General features: G+C 41.6%; 1 protein-coding gene across 1 annotated transcript in view; it reads left to right on the top strand.

The window, feature by feature from the left end:
• DOCK5 (dedicator of cytokinesis 5) overlaps positions 1-17818 on the top strand; it is a gene marked incomplete in the record, with an annotated part of 3482443 nt that overhangs the window by 670173 nt on the left and 2794452 nt on the right. The window contains 1 exon segment of the mRNA XM_044083155.1: positions 7896-7951. Within this exon segment, the coding sequence (XP_043939090.1) occupies positions 7896-7951 (56 nt within the window).

Below are 17818 nucleotides of genomic sequence, written 5' to 3'. Positions count from 1 at the left end.
AGTCTCTAATTCTAGTCCAATGTACTCCTGATTATTCAAGTCTGCAGCTGGGTACTTTTTCTGATACTGACAATGGAAAAAGTTTCACCAGCAAAGTCTTTCTATTTAAGAAAGTCATCTTCAGCATGCTGACTAGCCCTTTGTTGGCTAAACTTATTTTTTCTTTGATAGCATTTTCTGTATACAAAAACAGTTTGACCCTCCAAGACAAATATTCTGAAGACTACTGATGTAACAACTTGAGTCTCGCTTGTACCAGTTGACATCCCCTGATTACCGAACGTCTTTCTCTTCTGTCTAGTTTGCAGGAGGTAATTAATTTCCACAAACATTGTGATGTCCCAAGATTTGCTACTTTTCCCTTCTAGCAAGTTTTTCACTTTCAGAAGCATCTCTTTCTGCTGATATAATTGTATGTTTACTAATACAAACCTTGTCTATTTCCTGATGACCAAATTTGGAGCATAAACATGTTGCCTCAAAGTTAACTCAGTTGTGGAACAGTAGTCCAGTTGCTTATTTGTCTTTCATAAAATTAGGAAAGTCTACTTTAATTTTCTCTGGTTTAGCTAAATTCTTGGGTTTTCTCTTGAATAAATTCCTGTTAATGTGGGATGTATTTGGTTCACATGCCTCCACAACTTAAGGGAGATGATATGATGTAAGAGAGGGAGAGAGAGACAGGAATATTACTGCATTGGAGTATTCTAAAGTGTTCTGTATGTGTATCATCAACACAGAGTTTTTACTCGATTTTGCAGCCATGCGGAAAAATAATTATAATTTCTGTTGTGCAATACACATATTTGCAAGTAATGGGAAGAGTCTTGGATAATTAAACTATTTTACTGCTGTGGACAGTTAATATGTTCCATATTAATTCAGAAACTGATAATTTAATTCTTGGAAAGATAGAAACTTACCTGATAAAATGTTAGGGCAGTGTTCATGGTTTGCGCCAATGCATCCTCAAATGAGCACAGCTAGGCCATGATTCATCAAGGCCACTTAGGCTAACATGCCACGGCCACAAATAAGCATAAGCAAATTAACACATGAGATGTAAATTAGAAATCATATGCAATGGCGTATGCTAATGAAGTGTTCTTTCTCCCATTTACGATTCATAATCAGATTTATAAATCTGCTGTAAAACCAGAGTTCAGCCTATGATATCTGCTTTGCAATCCATGAACTTTGTTAGCTTAACTGTTTGTTACTGTAAAATGATTTATGTTGTGTTTTCTCTACTGTTATCCCTTGTTCTGTATCTTACTGTAGGTAAAATACCATAGTCATACAAAAAAAAAATCTGAAATAATCATCAGTCAGACGCAACATAGGAAAGCTTGCCTGCCTTCCTCAGAAAAAAGTTGACACAGATCCCATAATTATCTATCTATGTAGAGTCCAGCCAAGTAAAGTTGTGTTGAAGTAATGCTACAGATAAACTGCATTCACAATACTGAAGAAAGCAGTTTAACACAATCCATTATTTCATTAGCCCCTACCACATTCTAGAAATAGTGTTTGCTGTCAGTTCTCATTTATCAGTAACACTCAGGAATCTCCCAGTAAAGAGAGGCTGAACCAGTAAAACATCCTTTCCACTTCAGAGTCGTTTCACTGCATTTTTAACATATATGCAGTCATTAAAAGACAGCAAAGTAAATGATTTTCTCACTGATGACTAATTTCCACTGCAATTGTACTGATTTTCCATTTACAAATGACAGCTTATAGTATTCACCATAGCCATTGTAATATGCCAAGCATATGAAAAAAGAAATGTTGACATGAACCCAATAATCTTACCTCATTTTGTGCTGTTACATAATTTCCAGTACTTTTATTATTTTTCTTTAAAAAAATCTGCAGTGTTCTTAATAATTTGATGCTTTACTCCAGTAATCCCAAGGTAATAGGGTGCTGTTTAAAATTGCATAAATGCAAGGTCCTCTGTGCATTTTGTATGCAAATGAGGCCCTTTTATGTTTACCTGTATAATTCACAGGAATACGTGAGCATGTGCTGCACCTTAAATACTTAATTGGTCTCTGCTTAATGCTCATCTTGTACTTCGTGATTTTGCCATAAATATGCATATTTATCAAAATCCTTGTTTTCCCGCCCTTCTCAACTAGTTTAGACCAGTATACAGGCATTGCTGTATTCTGGGCTGTGGTGTAGTTCCTGTGTTGTCCATTACCTTACTTGGATAGAAGGAAGTTTCTTTGCTCACCAGTGGGAGTGGGGAGCCTTGAGCAGCCTACCTGTCCTTGGGGGAAGTGACCTCAGCACAAGAAGCTGTAGTAATTGGTTGTTTGGGACCATTCCTAGCTCTTTTGTAGTTCACTGCTTAAAATCCGCCTCTGGGCGCTTTTTTCTGGCTATACTGCTCAGACAAGCTCCACGTGGGTTTACAGAGTGGTCCTAGCAGCAAGGAACTCGAAAAAGTGACTTCCTTCTGGATTTAAGTATATTTGCCTTTTTTCACTGGAAATAGCTTCTGTTGCTTACTTTAAACTAGCCTGAACTGTTTTTTTCTGATTACTGCATTTATTTTAAATCTGCACTTAAAGTTACATTTATTCGAATTTAATCGAAAGTTTGCTTGTTTGTTTGTTTAATTTAACTGTGGAGGCTGCCCACTAAAGTGTGCTAGCCTGTGTAACTAATTTATCACTGTCTCTGCATTTTCTGTGTATTTCTACAAAAAAAAAACAAAAAAATAATCCTTGTTTTCCCGCCCTTCTCAACTAGTTTAGACCAGTATACAGGCATTGCTGTATTCTGGGCTGTGGTGTAGTTCCTGTGTTGTCCATTACCTTACTTGGATAGAAGGAAGTTTCTTTGCTCACCAGTGGGAGTGGGGAGCCTTCAGCAGCCTACCTTTCCTTGGGGGAAGTGACCTCAGCACAAGAAGCTGTAGTAATTGGTTGTTTGGGACCATTCCTAGCTCTTTTGTAGTTCACTGCTTAAAATCCGCCTTTGCACGGCTTTGCGCGGTCGTGCGCATAGCGGTTAAACAAGGTTAAACTTTTTCTGGCTCCGCCATGTCTGCTGTTCAATTTTTCCATTAGAACTGTTCTACTTGCAATCTAAACAGCCTATACTCTATCTGAAAAGCTCAGCACTTGCTCCTAAAGCATTTTTATACAGGTAAAGCACTCTTAAACAAAAGAAAGTACTTCATTCACCTAAATTCTGTTGAGTACACATCTCCCTATAGGTCCTTTCTGACTCAGTTACACAGCAATCTTTTTCACTATTTCTAGCATGTCAAAGGGTCAGTTGCTGGCGCCCTCTCCTGTTCAGCTGGTGAATCTGGGAATCTTGAGGCAATGTTACAATTGCCTCATGTACACAGACAACCCTCTCCTCCTCCCAACAAATACAAATATATGAGAGATGCAACTATATAGCCAAACTGGAGGCTGAGCTCTCTCAATTCAGTACTGGCAAGACCAGTCAGGAGGAGAAGGTAACCACGCACACCACAAACCCAGTCTCACATAGAACTATCACAACAGCAAACCAAACACATAAACACACAAAACATACTTGGAGGCGCTGATTAAAAATCTACCAAAACAACAGAGGCCTCCAAAGCAGACACCCAAGCAACCACCACCTCAAGACATAGCACATGCAACACACAGTTCACAAAGTCAGTGTGCTAAACAGTCACAGCCCTTAAGGCCAAACAACATGCCAGACACACTTGTAATAGGTGACTCCATAGTCAGACACACTGACGTCCCGCTCACCAGACTGAACAAGGAAAAGGTCACAGTAAGCTGCCTGTCGGGAGCTAGAATCCGCCACATAACACAAGCACTCAGGTCACTCCACAGCAAGTACAAATATGACTCAGTCATTGTACATGCCGGTGTGAACGACCTGAGACGTACCTCCCTGGACTACATGAAAAGAGACATAGAGGAGCTCTCTTATGTAGCCCAGGCCGGTATGACCCTGACCCTGAGCAGCATTTTACCCTCACCAAGAATGATGCCACAGTACAAAGACAAAATGATCAGTTTTAACAATTGGCTTAATTACTGGTGTCATTCTAAGGGGATCCAATGTCTGTCTGCTTGGGATGATATGCTTGACCAGCCACGCTGCTTCGCAAGGGATGGCTTGCACCTGTCACCCCTGGGCTTCCGGATATTGGCCAAGCCTATTGCCACCCCCATAGTGCCTTTTTTAGGCAAGGCTCAAATGACAAACCTACCTCCCTAGAAAACACAAGTGGAAAAAAACTAAGGGTAATGCTGCTCAATGCCAGAAGTCTAAACCTCAAGATGCACGCCCTCGAAGCCCTCCTCAGTATGGAGAACATAGATGTCTGTGCGGTGACTGAAACCTGGTTCAAGGCTCCTGAGAGCACCCCAGCACTATCAGGTTTTACCTCATATCATGCTTTCCGGCCCCAAAACTTGGACCGAACCACAAAAGGAGGGGGTATCCATTTTCATCAAAGATACCCACACCTCCAGGTTAGTGGCAACGCATCTAAGCATCGGAGACTATCCAGGTGCAACTAACCATAGGCAAAACTGCCTTACAGTTTGTAGCATGCTACAGACCACCCTCTCAAACTCAGGAACCCCACACAGCCTTCCTGAAGACACTGGAGAGTATGAATGTCTCTCCAAATACCATCATTTTGGGAGACTTCAACTACCCAAACATAGACTGGGAACATTACTCAAGCCCCAACACCCTAGCCCAAAGGTTCCTAGAATTCATAAACTCAAATGCAATGGAACAACTAGTCACCATTCCCACAAGAGGAGACAATATACTAGACCTGATCATCACAAACATGGGGACAAAATGCTCCACACCGAAGTATATCCCTCTTTGGTAAGATCAGACCATAAATTAATCTCACTGGAAATCCACATCCCGCCCCACCCCTGCACAAAAGACCACAGTGAAGAACTTCTCAAAAGCAAACTTCACACTTCTTAAGACTGAAGTGGTATCCTTCAAGGCCCCTGGGCCAGTGGAAACCACAACCCACACTGTTGAATCCTTTGCAAATGCCTTCTATGGGCACCTTCAAGAATGCATGGATCATGCAATCCCAAATAAAACCAAGACCCATTCCCCCAAAGGCAGGCGCCCGGTCTGGTGGACCCCAGCCATAAACAAACTTTACAACAGGAGGAGGAAGCTACTACATGACAGAGCAAAATCCCTGAAAGGGAAGGCGTCTCTGATCAGTACTAGCAAAAAACTACGATCACTCATAAAATCATCCAAGGCCAACTTTGAGAGAAAAATCACAAAAGACACAAAAGACAATCACAAGGCCTTCTTTAGCTATGTTAGAAACCTGGGTGGAAACTCCCAGATATGCACAGAGTTAGTCCAAAATGACACAAAATACACCGAACCCACTGACATTGCCAACATTCTGGCAGACAGGTTCAGTGCAAATTCCCTCCCCCCCAAAAGGAGAAATAACTATCCCAGCAGAGTGTAGCCTCCCTAACATCTCAGATGCCCAGGTGAGAGCCGCCCTCTCTAAAGCTAAAAACACAGCATCAATTGGACCGGATGGTGTCCCGGGCTGTGTGCTACATGAACTCCAAGAGGAACTAAACCCACACATAAGGCTGCTGTTTAATCTTAGCCTTACTACAGGATACGTACCCAAAGAGTGGCGTACGGCAACAGTGGTCCCACTTCACAAAGGCGGTGCTTCTATGGACCCTGGAAATTACCGCCCCATAAGCTTGACGAGCCTGGTCTGCAAAGCTATGGAGAGGATCATTATGGAACTCATAAACAAAGACATTGGGGACCTACAGACATTGGATCCTACCCAATTTGGCTTTGTCAAGGGCAGATCCTGCCTTTTGAACTTGGTCGACTTTTTGAAACAGTCACTAAGGCCATTGATGAGGGTAAGGCAGTTCACACAGCCTACCTTGACCTTGCAAAAGCCTTTGACACAATACCCCACTCAGGCATCATAGACAAACTCACCAGCTTAAATGTAAACCCATATGTCACAAGATGGGTTGCAAACTGGCTCAAGGACAGAACCCACAGGGTCAGAGTTGCTGGAGCTATGTCAGACTCTAAGCCAGTCACAAGCGGTGTCCCACAGGGCTCAGTCCTGGGACCCCTCTTGTTCGGCATTTATTTTTCCGAGGTACAGGCAAACATAGGAGGATTGTGGCTGACAAAGTTCGCAGATGACTGCAAACTGGGTGCCATAATTGATACTCCAGCGGACACAAACATCCTTCAGAGAGGCCTCATAGAAACGGATAATTGGTGCCAGAGCCATGGCCTTAAGCTGAACGCCAAAAAATGTATGGTCATACCCTTTGGGAAAAACAAGGTACCGACAAATTACCACATAGGCGGTAATCCATTAAGTACGGAAGAGGTAATCAGGGACCCAGGTTGACAGTAACCTCTCATTTGACACTCACATTGCCAAAGTGGTTAGGAAGACCTTCTATATTGCCCACCTTATCATGAAGGGTTTCACATCTAGATCAAGAGAGGTCATTGTGCCCCTGTACTCTTCTCTTATCAGGCCAATGATTGAGTACAATGCCCCATTTGGGATGTATCTCACCCGACACCTGCAGCAGTTGGAAAGACCCCAAAAGTTCCTCACCAAGAGGATAAAGGGTCTTAAACATATGTCATATGCCCGACTGAAAAAACTCCAGCTCTATTCAGTCGCATACCGCCTACTCAGAGGTGATCTGTGCCTGACATACAAGGCCATGTCCAATCCTGAATTAATGGACATGCTCCACCTCAGAAAATCCAAATCCGTCAGAGCCACGAGAACAAGTGACTTAAACCTCAACACAGAAATAAATAGGATGTGCTGGAGGGACAGATTCATAACCCAGAGGCTCCCTACACTCTGGAACAGAATCCCAGTCCATGTTAGGCAGAGCCCCTCACTGACTCTATTCAAGAGAAATCTCGACGAATGGATGGGAGATCGTAGGTTTACCCCGGGGGTCATCTCTGTGTCACTACTAGACAGAGGCATAGTAAACTAAACCCTAAAAGGGTGTAGTATTCTCATCCTAAGGGGTGGTGTAAGCCTCATACACTCTGGCTAGGCTTATAAATGCCTTAGGGCAGATAGCCTAGTACGAACCTATGAACCTATTTCCATAGTCACAGTGAGCAACCACCACGACCGTGTTTACATATGGGTGTAAGGAACCCTCTTTGCGGATTACCACTTCAAAAGTACAAAACCTTGGACTTGCGACTAAGGTCTTCACTCAGCAGTCATTTTTTTCTTGTAATTTTTCTTTATTTTTTAACAGAATAAGCAAACTGGTCCTTTTTGTCCCTTTTTCAGCTTCAGCCTGGACCAAAGGGGCAAGTTTAAGTGGGACTTCTGTAGACAGTATAGTACAAGTTAGTCAACCAGTTTGAAAGGTGTGAGGATACCAGAGCACCTGGAGAAAACCCACTCAGACATGAGGAGAACATGCAGAACCACACATGGTAACCAGAGATCAGGCTTGAACCTTGGACACTGGCACTGTGAGGCAGAGATCTTGCCAGCAAACTGTTGTGCTGTCTCATTTTCCCCTAAGGTTGTGATTACAGCATCCGATTTTAATCAGTATAATTAGAGTATCTATTTGTGTGTGTGCACCTGTCTGTATTTGATATGCTCATGCACACACATATGTACACATTTACTGAGTAAATAAATAATCCTGTATTGCAGGGAATGAGAGATGTTGTGCTAAAAGTTTACCAACCTATTTCTTCTGATGATTTACCTTGCTGTATTGTAATATGGTAGTAGAATGTGAATTTATTTGCTGTGCACTGAAGTGTTTTTTTCTTCTGTTAGTTTCATTCCTTGGTTTTGTTTACAGGGAATTTTCCCAGCATCCTACATTCACTTGAAGGAAGCAACTGTAGAAGGCGGAGGGTGAGCTTTGTTTTTTCTCTGTCTCTCTCTCTCTCTCTCTATGCTTCTCAGGGAAAGAAAGCAAACAGAATATTAAAATTAATTTCCTTTTTATTTGCAAACATTTTATCACATCTTGGAGATAACATGCGTTTAAAGATAGAAATTCCCAGCTTTCTTGTCTGAACATTTCCTGCTGTGGAATATTTTGTTAGTGTGGAAAAAAAAGGAGTTGGTCTTGACTGTTTGTTACTGGCAGTTGAGCTCATCACTTTGTAAGCATCAGTGTCTGTTAGAAATGAGAATGCTGTCTTGCATCTTTATTGGTTTGGTTGCCCTTTGTTTCCTTTTGTGTAAAATTACAGCTCTTATTGCTTCAGTTGTATCCTTGCAGTAAAAAGTTTATTTCATTCTAACTTGACTGAATGTTTTGTTATGCTATACAGCCATGAATGATTACTAACATCAGTTGTGTGACCCAGTATGTCCCCATTCAAAGCTATTTGTTTATGACAAGCTGTCCACATGTATCCGGATTGGTTGATAATATCCATCTCATCAATGTATTTAGGGATGTGTTTCTGTTAACTGAAATGCTAAAAAACTATGCATGTGTTAAGAGACAGTCTTATAAGGAATGAAGTGTTAGTTTACAGAGGTCCTTTTTCCTACATTCTTTGCTAGGAAGTACACGTGTTAATATACAATGCTTCTTGTTACAGCCCTGAATTTTAGGTATAGGATGTTAAAAAAAATGCATTGGTGGGAACCTGTTGTCAGAGTCCCAAAATAAAAGCTGGAATAACTTGAATGGATCATTATTAGACAAAAAAGTTAAACACTGCAATGTATGTGCGGTACAGCATCCTCATACGTGGTACTGTATGAATTGTCATACTCTTATGCCAGAAGACCTTAAAATTATGGTCAAGTGGAAGAACAGTACCGGTTAGTTTGAAGGTGGTTGTCGTGTTTTTGACTGGACAGTGTAGAACGCTTGAGTGCAGCCCATTAGATCAGTTGTTTGGTGATCGGCAATATCACTTGTGTTTACAGCTTGACCATAAACCAAAAAAAAAAAAAAAAAACCCTGCAAAATTGTCTTACACTACATTACTCTGTTTTCCAACTCTGAGTGTTTTCCTTGAATATCCTCATATTTCTGCTTGCTGTCCTTATTAGAGTATGTTTGATGTATTATGCTGTTGATTGCCCCAGTGGGTAGACTTACAAGGTGGGAGCCTCATTCAAGAAGACATGCATATCCCAGCATAAGCATAAGATGTCTGCCTAGGCAGATTCCCTGCCATCACCTCGGCCTCTGGCAGTTGGAAGGCCTCATACTACCCCTTCCTTCTAGACCTCTTTGCAGGACTTAACCAGGATGGCCTAGAATTTTATGCATTACATTCATGTCCTACATTCGTTGAAGGTTGAACATCGAGCTGGCACCTCAGCGTTCGTGAAAATCTACTGCCAATCATTAGCGGACCGGAGTTCCACTGTGGCGACCCCTAACCGGGAAAAGCCGAAAGACAACAACAACATTCATGTCCTACAGCTTCTGCCAACATGTCCTCACTGTTTTTGTTTGTGATGTTCTGAGAACATTTAGGCTGCTTACCTACTGCTCTTATCAAATCATCAGATGGTTGCAGAAGCCTGTAGTGTGCAAGGGAACCACATTAATGGCTGACTGTACCATTATCCATTGTTTTGTATTTAGTGGGGATATGTGGTGCTTGCTTCTTACTCCTGTACATCTCTCCTCTATCTAAACCAAACATGGGTGGAGGAGAAAAACTGAGTTCATTCCTTTTTAAAGCTTTGATAGAGTCAAACCTCGTGTACCAATACCCCTGTCTACTAGCTGTTTTGGGATGTTGGCCAGAAAGGATAAGTCTACATCTATTAGGAAGATGTGTGACTTGAGTTGTTTGATTAAAATGAAAGAAACAGAAGATGGTGAAAGGAAAGGCAGATATCTTGAGGAGAACCCCACTGTACGTAAGTGTTTTGCTGTGTGGGAATTGTGCAAATTTTGCTTATGAGTGGCTTCATTATTTGATAAGTTTGAGTGACAACGGTTGATGCCTTCCTTCCTAGATGATGACAACTAACTTAATTCTCATCACCCTTAACATCTCTCTCACTTAAGTTTCTAATATGAGCCATATATGTAAATGAATGGTATACAAGTCTACATATCTGTAACTCTGTATTGGTAAAACCAAAGGTATTGTGTCTTTATTGAAAAATCACTGATCCCACTCTGGAGTGAAGATTGATGAAATAGAAATTACAGAAAGTCATTAAGACCCAACATGTTAGAAGTCTGATAAAACAGATTAACACAGAAATCAAGAATATTAACAGAAATTTGTGTGATATAACAGAAGTAAATAAGATGTATTACTGTGCAGCTAAATTAATAACAGATAGCTTTAACACAAAAACAGAGTAATTAACGGAAAGGAAGAGAAGAAATCCAAATGCCATCATGGAAGTATGTAATAGAGAAAACTGTAAAGCAATTAAGGCAAGAAATGTCACTGGTAGAAAAGTATAGAAGAGGGAACAGCTCAACAAAAATACTTAGAAAGATTGATGTGATAAATGTAATGACCACTACTAAAACAAACCAGGATATATCATACACTATTGCAAACGAAAGATATCAACACAGGCAGAAAAACGTAGAAGATATGCAGGTAAATGTAAAGGAAAAGCACAAAATAAGCAATTCATTGATGACCCAAAAAGTTTTATAGAGAATTGGGAAACAAAGCAAAAGGAATATAAACACCACTAAAAAGAAGGGATAGAAGTAAAATTAAACAGTAAGAAGTTCAAAAGTACAGGATATGAAATGTGATGAAGGAACAGCCACAACATTTTAAAGAAAATTAAGAAAAGCTCCTAATTGGAAATTGCCAGGAGCAGATGCATTACCTAACTTCTGGCTAAAAGTGTTAACACCTTTACACCAAAATTTACTCCTGTGTAAGAACTGCATGTAAAAGTATCCCAACAGCTATTACCTGATTAACAACAGTAAAAACAATACTCTTCCTTATGAGTGAACCTGTAAGCTATCCCAAAAACTTTAGACCAATAATTTGCCTTCCCATTATGTATAAACTATGTACTTGAATTGATGCCAGCAGAGTTTTTAGTTATTTTGAGGAAAACTCAAATTGTGGCAGTAGAGCAAAAGGGTAACAAATGATCATTTGTTGTTAAATGCAGTCATAATTGAAAATTGTAAAAAAGGGAAGAATTGAAGTATGGCATGGATAGATTACAAAAAAGCATTTGACAGAATCCCACATTCATGGATAAAGGAGTGCTAGCAAATGTACAAGATGCACCCTACTTTGATCAGTTACATTATAGTGACCATGAAACAGTAGCAAACCATTTTGCAGCTAAGCCATGATAAAGGACAAATGATCATCCCAGAGATAAAAATTCAAAGGGTGCTCTTCCAGGGTGACTGTCACTGTTGCCTTTTTTTTTGTCTTGTCCTTAACTCTTTAATCTGTCTATTTAACATATTAGGTCTTGGTTATAATTTGGCTCCCAGAAAAAAAAAGTGCAAAGACTTCTCATCTGCTTTTTGTGGCTGATTTAAAACTGTATAGTTAATCAGATGAGCTGAAACACAACTGCAAGTGGTCACAACTTTCTCATGATTTAAGAATGTCATTTGGTTTTGATAAATGTGCAAAAGCAACATTTAAATCAGGAAAGCTGCAGCACCAAGAAAATATCTGTCTGGGACAGGAATGTGATATAAAGGAACTTGATCAGGAGGGAATGTATAAATATTTGGAAATTGAAGGATCGACAGTAAAACATGAACAAATGCAAAAAAACTCGGTGAGGAATATTTTAGAAGACTAAAATTAGTACTGAAAACAGCCCTGACATCTAGGAACAAAGTCCAAGCTATAAACCAGTTTTCCCTGTTCTAACTTGCAGTTTTGGGGTGATAAGCCCCAAAAGATATTGGATCAGTTGGACAGGAAAATAGAAGAAATGCTTCATACTTATCAAATGATACATAATCATTGTATACCAAGATTATGTATTCCTCGTTCTGAAGAAGATATGGGCCTCCTCTAAATTGTTTACATGTACCGATCTGCAATTGTAGGACTTCACACATATCTGCTGATTTCACCAGAACTAAATATAGTGAAAGTTAAAAACACTAGGAAAACAAGTCTAAGATGATTTCCCTGCTTAGTTTAGCAGAAGCATATTAGTGTAAAGCGGGAATATAACTAAAATCAGAAGTAGACAAAAAAATCAGGCAGCAGCTGAATGTTCCAAAAAACAAAAAAAAATGTATATAAGCAGAAGGATCAGATGAAAAGGCAAAAAATGTGGAAGCAGTGTAAATATAGTTGTAAGTAGAGAAATCTCCCGGAACAACCTCATGTCAATCTGGGTTTGATGTAGGAATGGTTAAGGAGAGGTGAATTTACTTCAGAAGATGAAATGTTAATATTGGCACCCCAGGATAGTGGACTACATACATGTTGGTTTACAGAGTCCATTAAACGTGTGGGAGAAACAGACCAATGCAGGTTTGTAAAACAGAACTGGAAACAGTTGAACATCTTGTTGCTGGGTGTGATGCACTAATGTAGAGGGCCTGTAAACTGAAAGGCATAATAATTTGGCAAGGCTGTTGGATGGGGGATTGTGCAAACATTACAATATTGAAAAAGCTGAGAAACATTGGAAACATGAGCCACAAAGCATTGTAGAGAATAATTAACATGCATTACCAACAGTTCAGAAAAAAAGATGCAAGAAAACCAGTACAGTAATTCATGAGGACACATGTAGCATTGATCAACGAAATTGCTACACCCATTGATTAGTGCCTTACGAATGGAGAGAGTCATAAAATACTAAATTTTGCAGACAGAAATGAAGTAAGTGTGTTAGGAGGATACACAGACCATTCCAATTGTAGTAGAAGCAATGAGTCTTATAAAAAAAGAATTTATAGTCCTGTTTTGATATGCTACTGGTGCATGTAACGCCATATGAATTACAGAAGTTGTCACATATTGGGCATATTGCAGGTCTTGTGAAGATCATTTTTGGCAACATCAAAGATTGCAACAGTACTAATTTAATGAACTTTAGTCATACTTTCCATTAGGAGTTGGGGTCCATTCCTGTCATTGTACTAGAAAACCAAATGACTAGGAGTAATTAAACCTGGGTGAACATCTGGGAACCCAAAGTTTTACTTTGTTTTAGGGTGAGAGGGCAGATGGCAGAAAAAGGTTGAATAGTAGTATCCCCTTGAAACCAGCATTGAAGATTAGATGTTTATTTAAGTAAAACATTACTGTTTACTATAAGATGTTTGTGTTTCACTGTTGCAGTCATCACATTTAGGTTATCTGCCTGCGGGTAGCCCTCAGCCGGAATCCTGCATTGGATGCGGTCTCTTCTTCCATGACGTCTGGTAGTCAGGGGTATAAAACATGCAGCCGGCGCCATTACATCAGTCTTTCTTGCCGTGCGGTGCCTGAAGCAGAAGCAGTTTGCAAGTGCCAGTCAGCAGACTCCTGAAATTTTCGTTTTAGATCCAAAGTCTTCAAAAAAGATAAGTACCCCGTTGGGGATTCTTTTTTTTTTTTTGCTCCAACCGATGTCAGTAAAAGTTAACAATTGTCTTACCTGTGGAAAGCAAATACCTTATATAGATTTTCATTTGTACTGTATCCCCTGTTTAGGCCCAGACCACGACGTCCCTCACTGTCGGTTTTGTGCCTTGTTCAACCCCCGAACTATTCGTCGTCAGGCTATCTTTGCAGCAAATTACTTTAGTACTCTGCCTCAGTACTTTGAAATGGCTTTGTTAAGCCATCCAACTATCGATCTTCCGAAAAAACGTAAGGATAAAGACAGACCACATAGGTCCAAAACTGCCAATGATGCTTCCGTTAAGCTAGTCACCAGTCCGCCGGTACTCAGTGAGGTGCTTTCGCAGCCCATGATACCCGCTACTTCAGATTCACAGGCCTCTACTGAGACCCATTGGAGCCACGAGAAGCTTCTTCAACTGTGGAACCTGCGGATGTCTCTACCTTGGATGGGTCCGGAGCCGCTGTGCAGGCACTGGCTTCTGAGGGTGTATTCAGCTCTACAAACTTGCATTTTAAACAGACACCTTCATCTTCATCCAGGCCTAAAACTTGCACCACGCCTAGAAAACTGACAACCAAACAGCAGACTCAGGCCCATATGCCTAAAAAACAAATGCTTAGAATGGCTGAAGACTTTATTACCTTAATTAGGGGAAACCAGCCTTCTCCCACTAAGAGACCTAGAACTGATTTTTCTTCTGATTCTTCTGATCAGGAATCTGATATTTCTGTTCCTTATGATTACCAGGATTTACCCTTATCTACCTATGGGGATTCTGATGCCGAGGATTCCATTCCCTCTGCTTCCCCTCCAGAAGATTTTTCTTTCGGTGAAACCTTGCACACTCTTGGGGAGCATTTCCGCTGGGAAAGCCAGGATTACTCTGACTCCAGAAAGAGACTTAGGGAATTCTTACTCCTTCCTCAACACAGGCCTTTAGTTGTCCCTCCTGTTCTGGACATTGTAGATGATGCTTTCTTGGAATCTAGCCTTTTCCCAGACACTTTACCTCCAGCTCCCAGAAAGCCTGACTGGTATTAGAGGACCTGACTCTCACAAGTTCCTCTTCAAGAATCCTACTGCGGATCCAGAGACCATTTCCCAAGGACCAAAAGGCATTAAGGCTACTGCTGCCAAAAATCCTACCCCTTCTGATAGGGATTCTAGAGCCTTAGATAGATGGGATGAGAAGTTATACACTTCTGCTACTTTGGCCATTAGGGACTTTAAATTGCCAGTTTCGTCTGTTAAAGTATCAGCAGCATATTATGGGACTACTTAAACAGAAAATGATGTTGATTCTTGACTGTGCTGAACACACAGAATTACATGATTTAATGCATTCTGCAGAACGAGTTGGTAAACATGCTTTGCAATGTGGTTTTGATGCCTTAGAAGAATCTTGCAGGGCTGCTGTCACTGGGTCTGTACTTAGAAGGCATGCTTGGCTTAAGGAACAAAGCTTGTCAGATCATGTTAAAGCTAAATTACTGGATGCTCCCTTAAACCAAGACCGCCTTTTTGCCAACAAAGCAGAAGTTGTCCTCAAAAGGATGGAGGGAAAAGCTAAATCTATGCAAACTGTTAAAGATTTCCTACAAGTACAGCCTCCCAGATTTAGTAAGCATTGGCCTTCAAAGAATTGGTCCTTTCCAGTCTCTTCCAGGCCTTCAGTCCAAACCCAGGAACAGCAGACCAAATAGGTTACAGTCTCAAGCTGCGCACAGATCTAAGCAGTGGGGGGCTCCCACTTCCAAAGCAGGGAGTAGTAAGCCATCCCCTATGGAAAAATGGCATAATGACATTACCTTAACCCTTCCAAGCCCTGCTCGACTGCCTGCTCCCTTAGGAGAAAAGCTCGCCCTGCATGCAAAAAACTGGGAACTCATTACCCAGGACAAATGGGTTTTGAACATTAGTTTCCCAGGGATACAGATTCCATTTCCACACACTACCAAACCCAAACGGTTGGCCAGACCTACCCCCAAATCAGTGGGCGGAGGCCCAACAGAAGGTTCTGTCTCTTCTAAGTATCAGGGCTATTCAACCTGTCCCAGCAGAACAAAGGGGACAAGGTTTTTATTCAAGACTTTTCCTGGTACCCAGAAAAGACAGCTCCTGGCATCCTATCCTGGACCTCTATTCTAAACACCTTTCTGGTAATTCCAAAATTCAAAATGTTAACACTTTAACAGCTTCTTCCTATGCTAGGCAAAGATGCCTGGCTGGCAACCTTAGACTTAAAGGAAGCTTACCTGCACATTCCAGTAAGGGAATCTTGCAGGAAATACCTATGCTTCAGGGCAGGCTCCATGCACTATCCGATCTCTGCACTTCCCTTTGGCTTATCTACTGCGCCCAGGGTATTCACAAAAGTGTCTAGCTCCAGCCATTGCATTTTGCAGGCAGAGAAATATTCAGATACACCCATACTTGGACAATTGTCTGATTCAGGCAGAAAGCCAGGACTTGCTGTTACAACATCTGGCATTCGTAAAGAAACTTCTAACCTCACTGGGGTACACCATAAAAGAAAAGAAATCTCACATAGTACCCTGCCAACAGATTGTATTCCTGGGAGCAAGCTTGAACACAACTTCCCAGATGGCTTTCCTTACTCCAGAGAAACAAGTTTATTTGACAACCTACTTCAAACTATTGGCCACAAAACCCTAGCTATCTGCAAGGAAAATTCTGCAAGCCCTTGGGGTTCATAGTCTTTTGCATTCTACTAATTCCATATGCAGGACTACATATGAGGAAACTACAATGGTATCTAAAAAGCCTATGGTGTCAACATTCTCAGGACCTGGAATCGATGATTCCTATAATTCCTTGTATAAAGGCAGAGTTCCTTTGGTGGGCAGAGGCCTGCTATCACAACAAGGGGCTCCCTTTCACTCTACCCCCTGCCACCCAAACCCTAACAACAGACGCATCAGACTATGCATGGGGGGCTCACTTGACAGGGCAGTGCATTCAGGGCAAATGAAACCCGTGACAAATGCACCTGTGTATCAGTCAAAAAGAAATGTTAGCTGTGCAGAATTCCCTGACAGCCTTCAAAGACCTTATTCTTCCAGGACAACTATTGGTAAAGACAGACAACACCACAGTTAAGTGGTACATAAGCAGGGGGGAACCCACTTGTACCCTCTCTGCAGACTAGCCATGGCTCTGTGGAACACAGCCTTGAGCTACCAAGTGCACCTACAAGCTCAGTTCCTGCCAGGCAAGCTAAATTCACTGGCAGACGACTTAAGCAGAATTCTCATGGACCCACACGAATGGAAACTAGAACCAAAAGTGTTCACCTCTTGAACAAATGGGGGACTCCAGAGGTAGACCTGTTTGCCTCCCCTCAGAACTACCAATTGGACAAATTCTGCACAAGGACTCCCCACATTCAAGCTTGGAAAGTGGATGTCCTGTCCTTTACCTGGGAAAGCCTCTCGGTTTATGCCTTTTCCCCCTCTGCCTCTACTCTCGAAGGTTCTGCTAAAGATCAAACAGGACAAGCCAAGGACAATACTGATTGCACCAGACTGGCCACGCTAGCACTGGTACCCCCTCTTGCACAGTATGACACTGCTGGAACCATGGCACCTGCCCTCAGACTGCTTCCCTGCTGTCCCAGCAGGAGGGCTAGATTCTGCACCCTCATCTTCAAACCCTGAACCTTGCAGCCTGGCTAATTCCTTGAGCTCTCCAATAGCATCCCCTCAGTAAGCAGGTGCTCGATGTCATTCTGGAGGCAAGGAGGCCTAGCACTAGAAAATCCTATGCTGAAAAGTGGAAATGATACTGTTCCTAGAGCCAGACTCGGGGGGATGGGCAAACGGTGCCCAGCTTACTTCATATTTTTCAGTGCTTAACAGAAATGCTCCACAAGGGCCTACCCTGCTTGTCAATTAAAATTCATGGCTCTGCCATTTCAGCACATTATAATATTGAGCCACTCCTCTTCTCTCACCCCCTCCTAAAACAATTCCTTAGAGGGGCCAAAAATTTAAGACCCCCCAGGAGAGCCCCCACTCCAGCCTGGGACCTTAACTTTGTATTGGAAAAGCTCACCCCCCCCCCCCTTTGAGCCAGCTGCAACAGCAGAGTTGAAATTCCTTTCTTGGAAAACAGCCTTCCTTCTACCCATCACTTCAGCAAGAAGAGTGTCTGAATTACAGGCCCTCATGGCAGTGGAACCCTTCATTA

Source organism: Protopterus annectens, chromosome 9.part0 (assembly GCF_019279795.1).
Source record: "Protopterus annectens isolate FY-2018-M chromosome 9.part0, PAN1.0, whole genome shotgun sequence".
NCBI lineage: Eukaryota > Metazoa > Chordata > Ceratodontiformes > Protopteridae > Protopterus > Protopterus annectens.
Note: the sequence above shows the minus strand (reverse complement) of the source record. Positions and strands in the feature narration are given on the sequence as shown.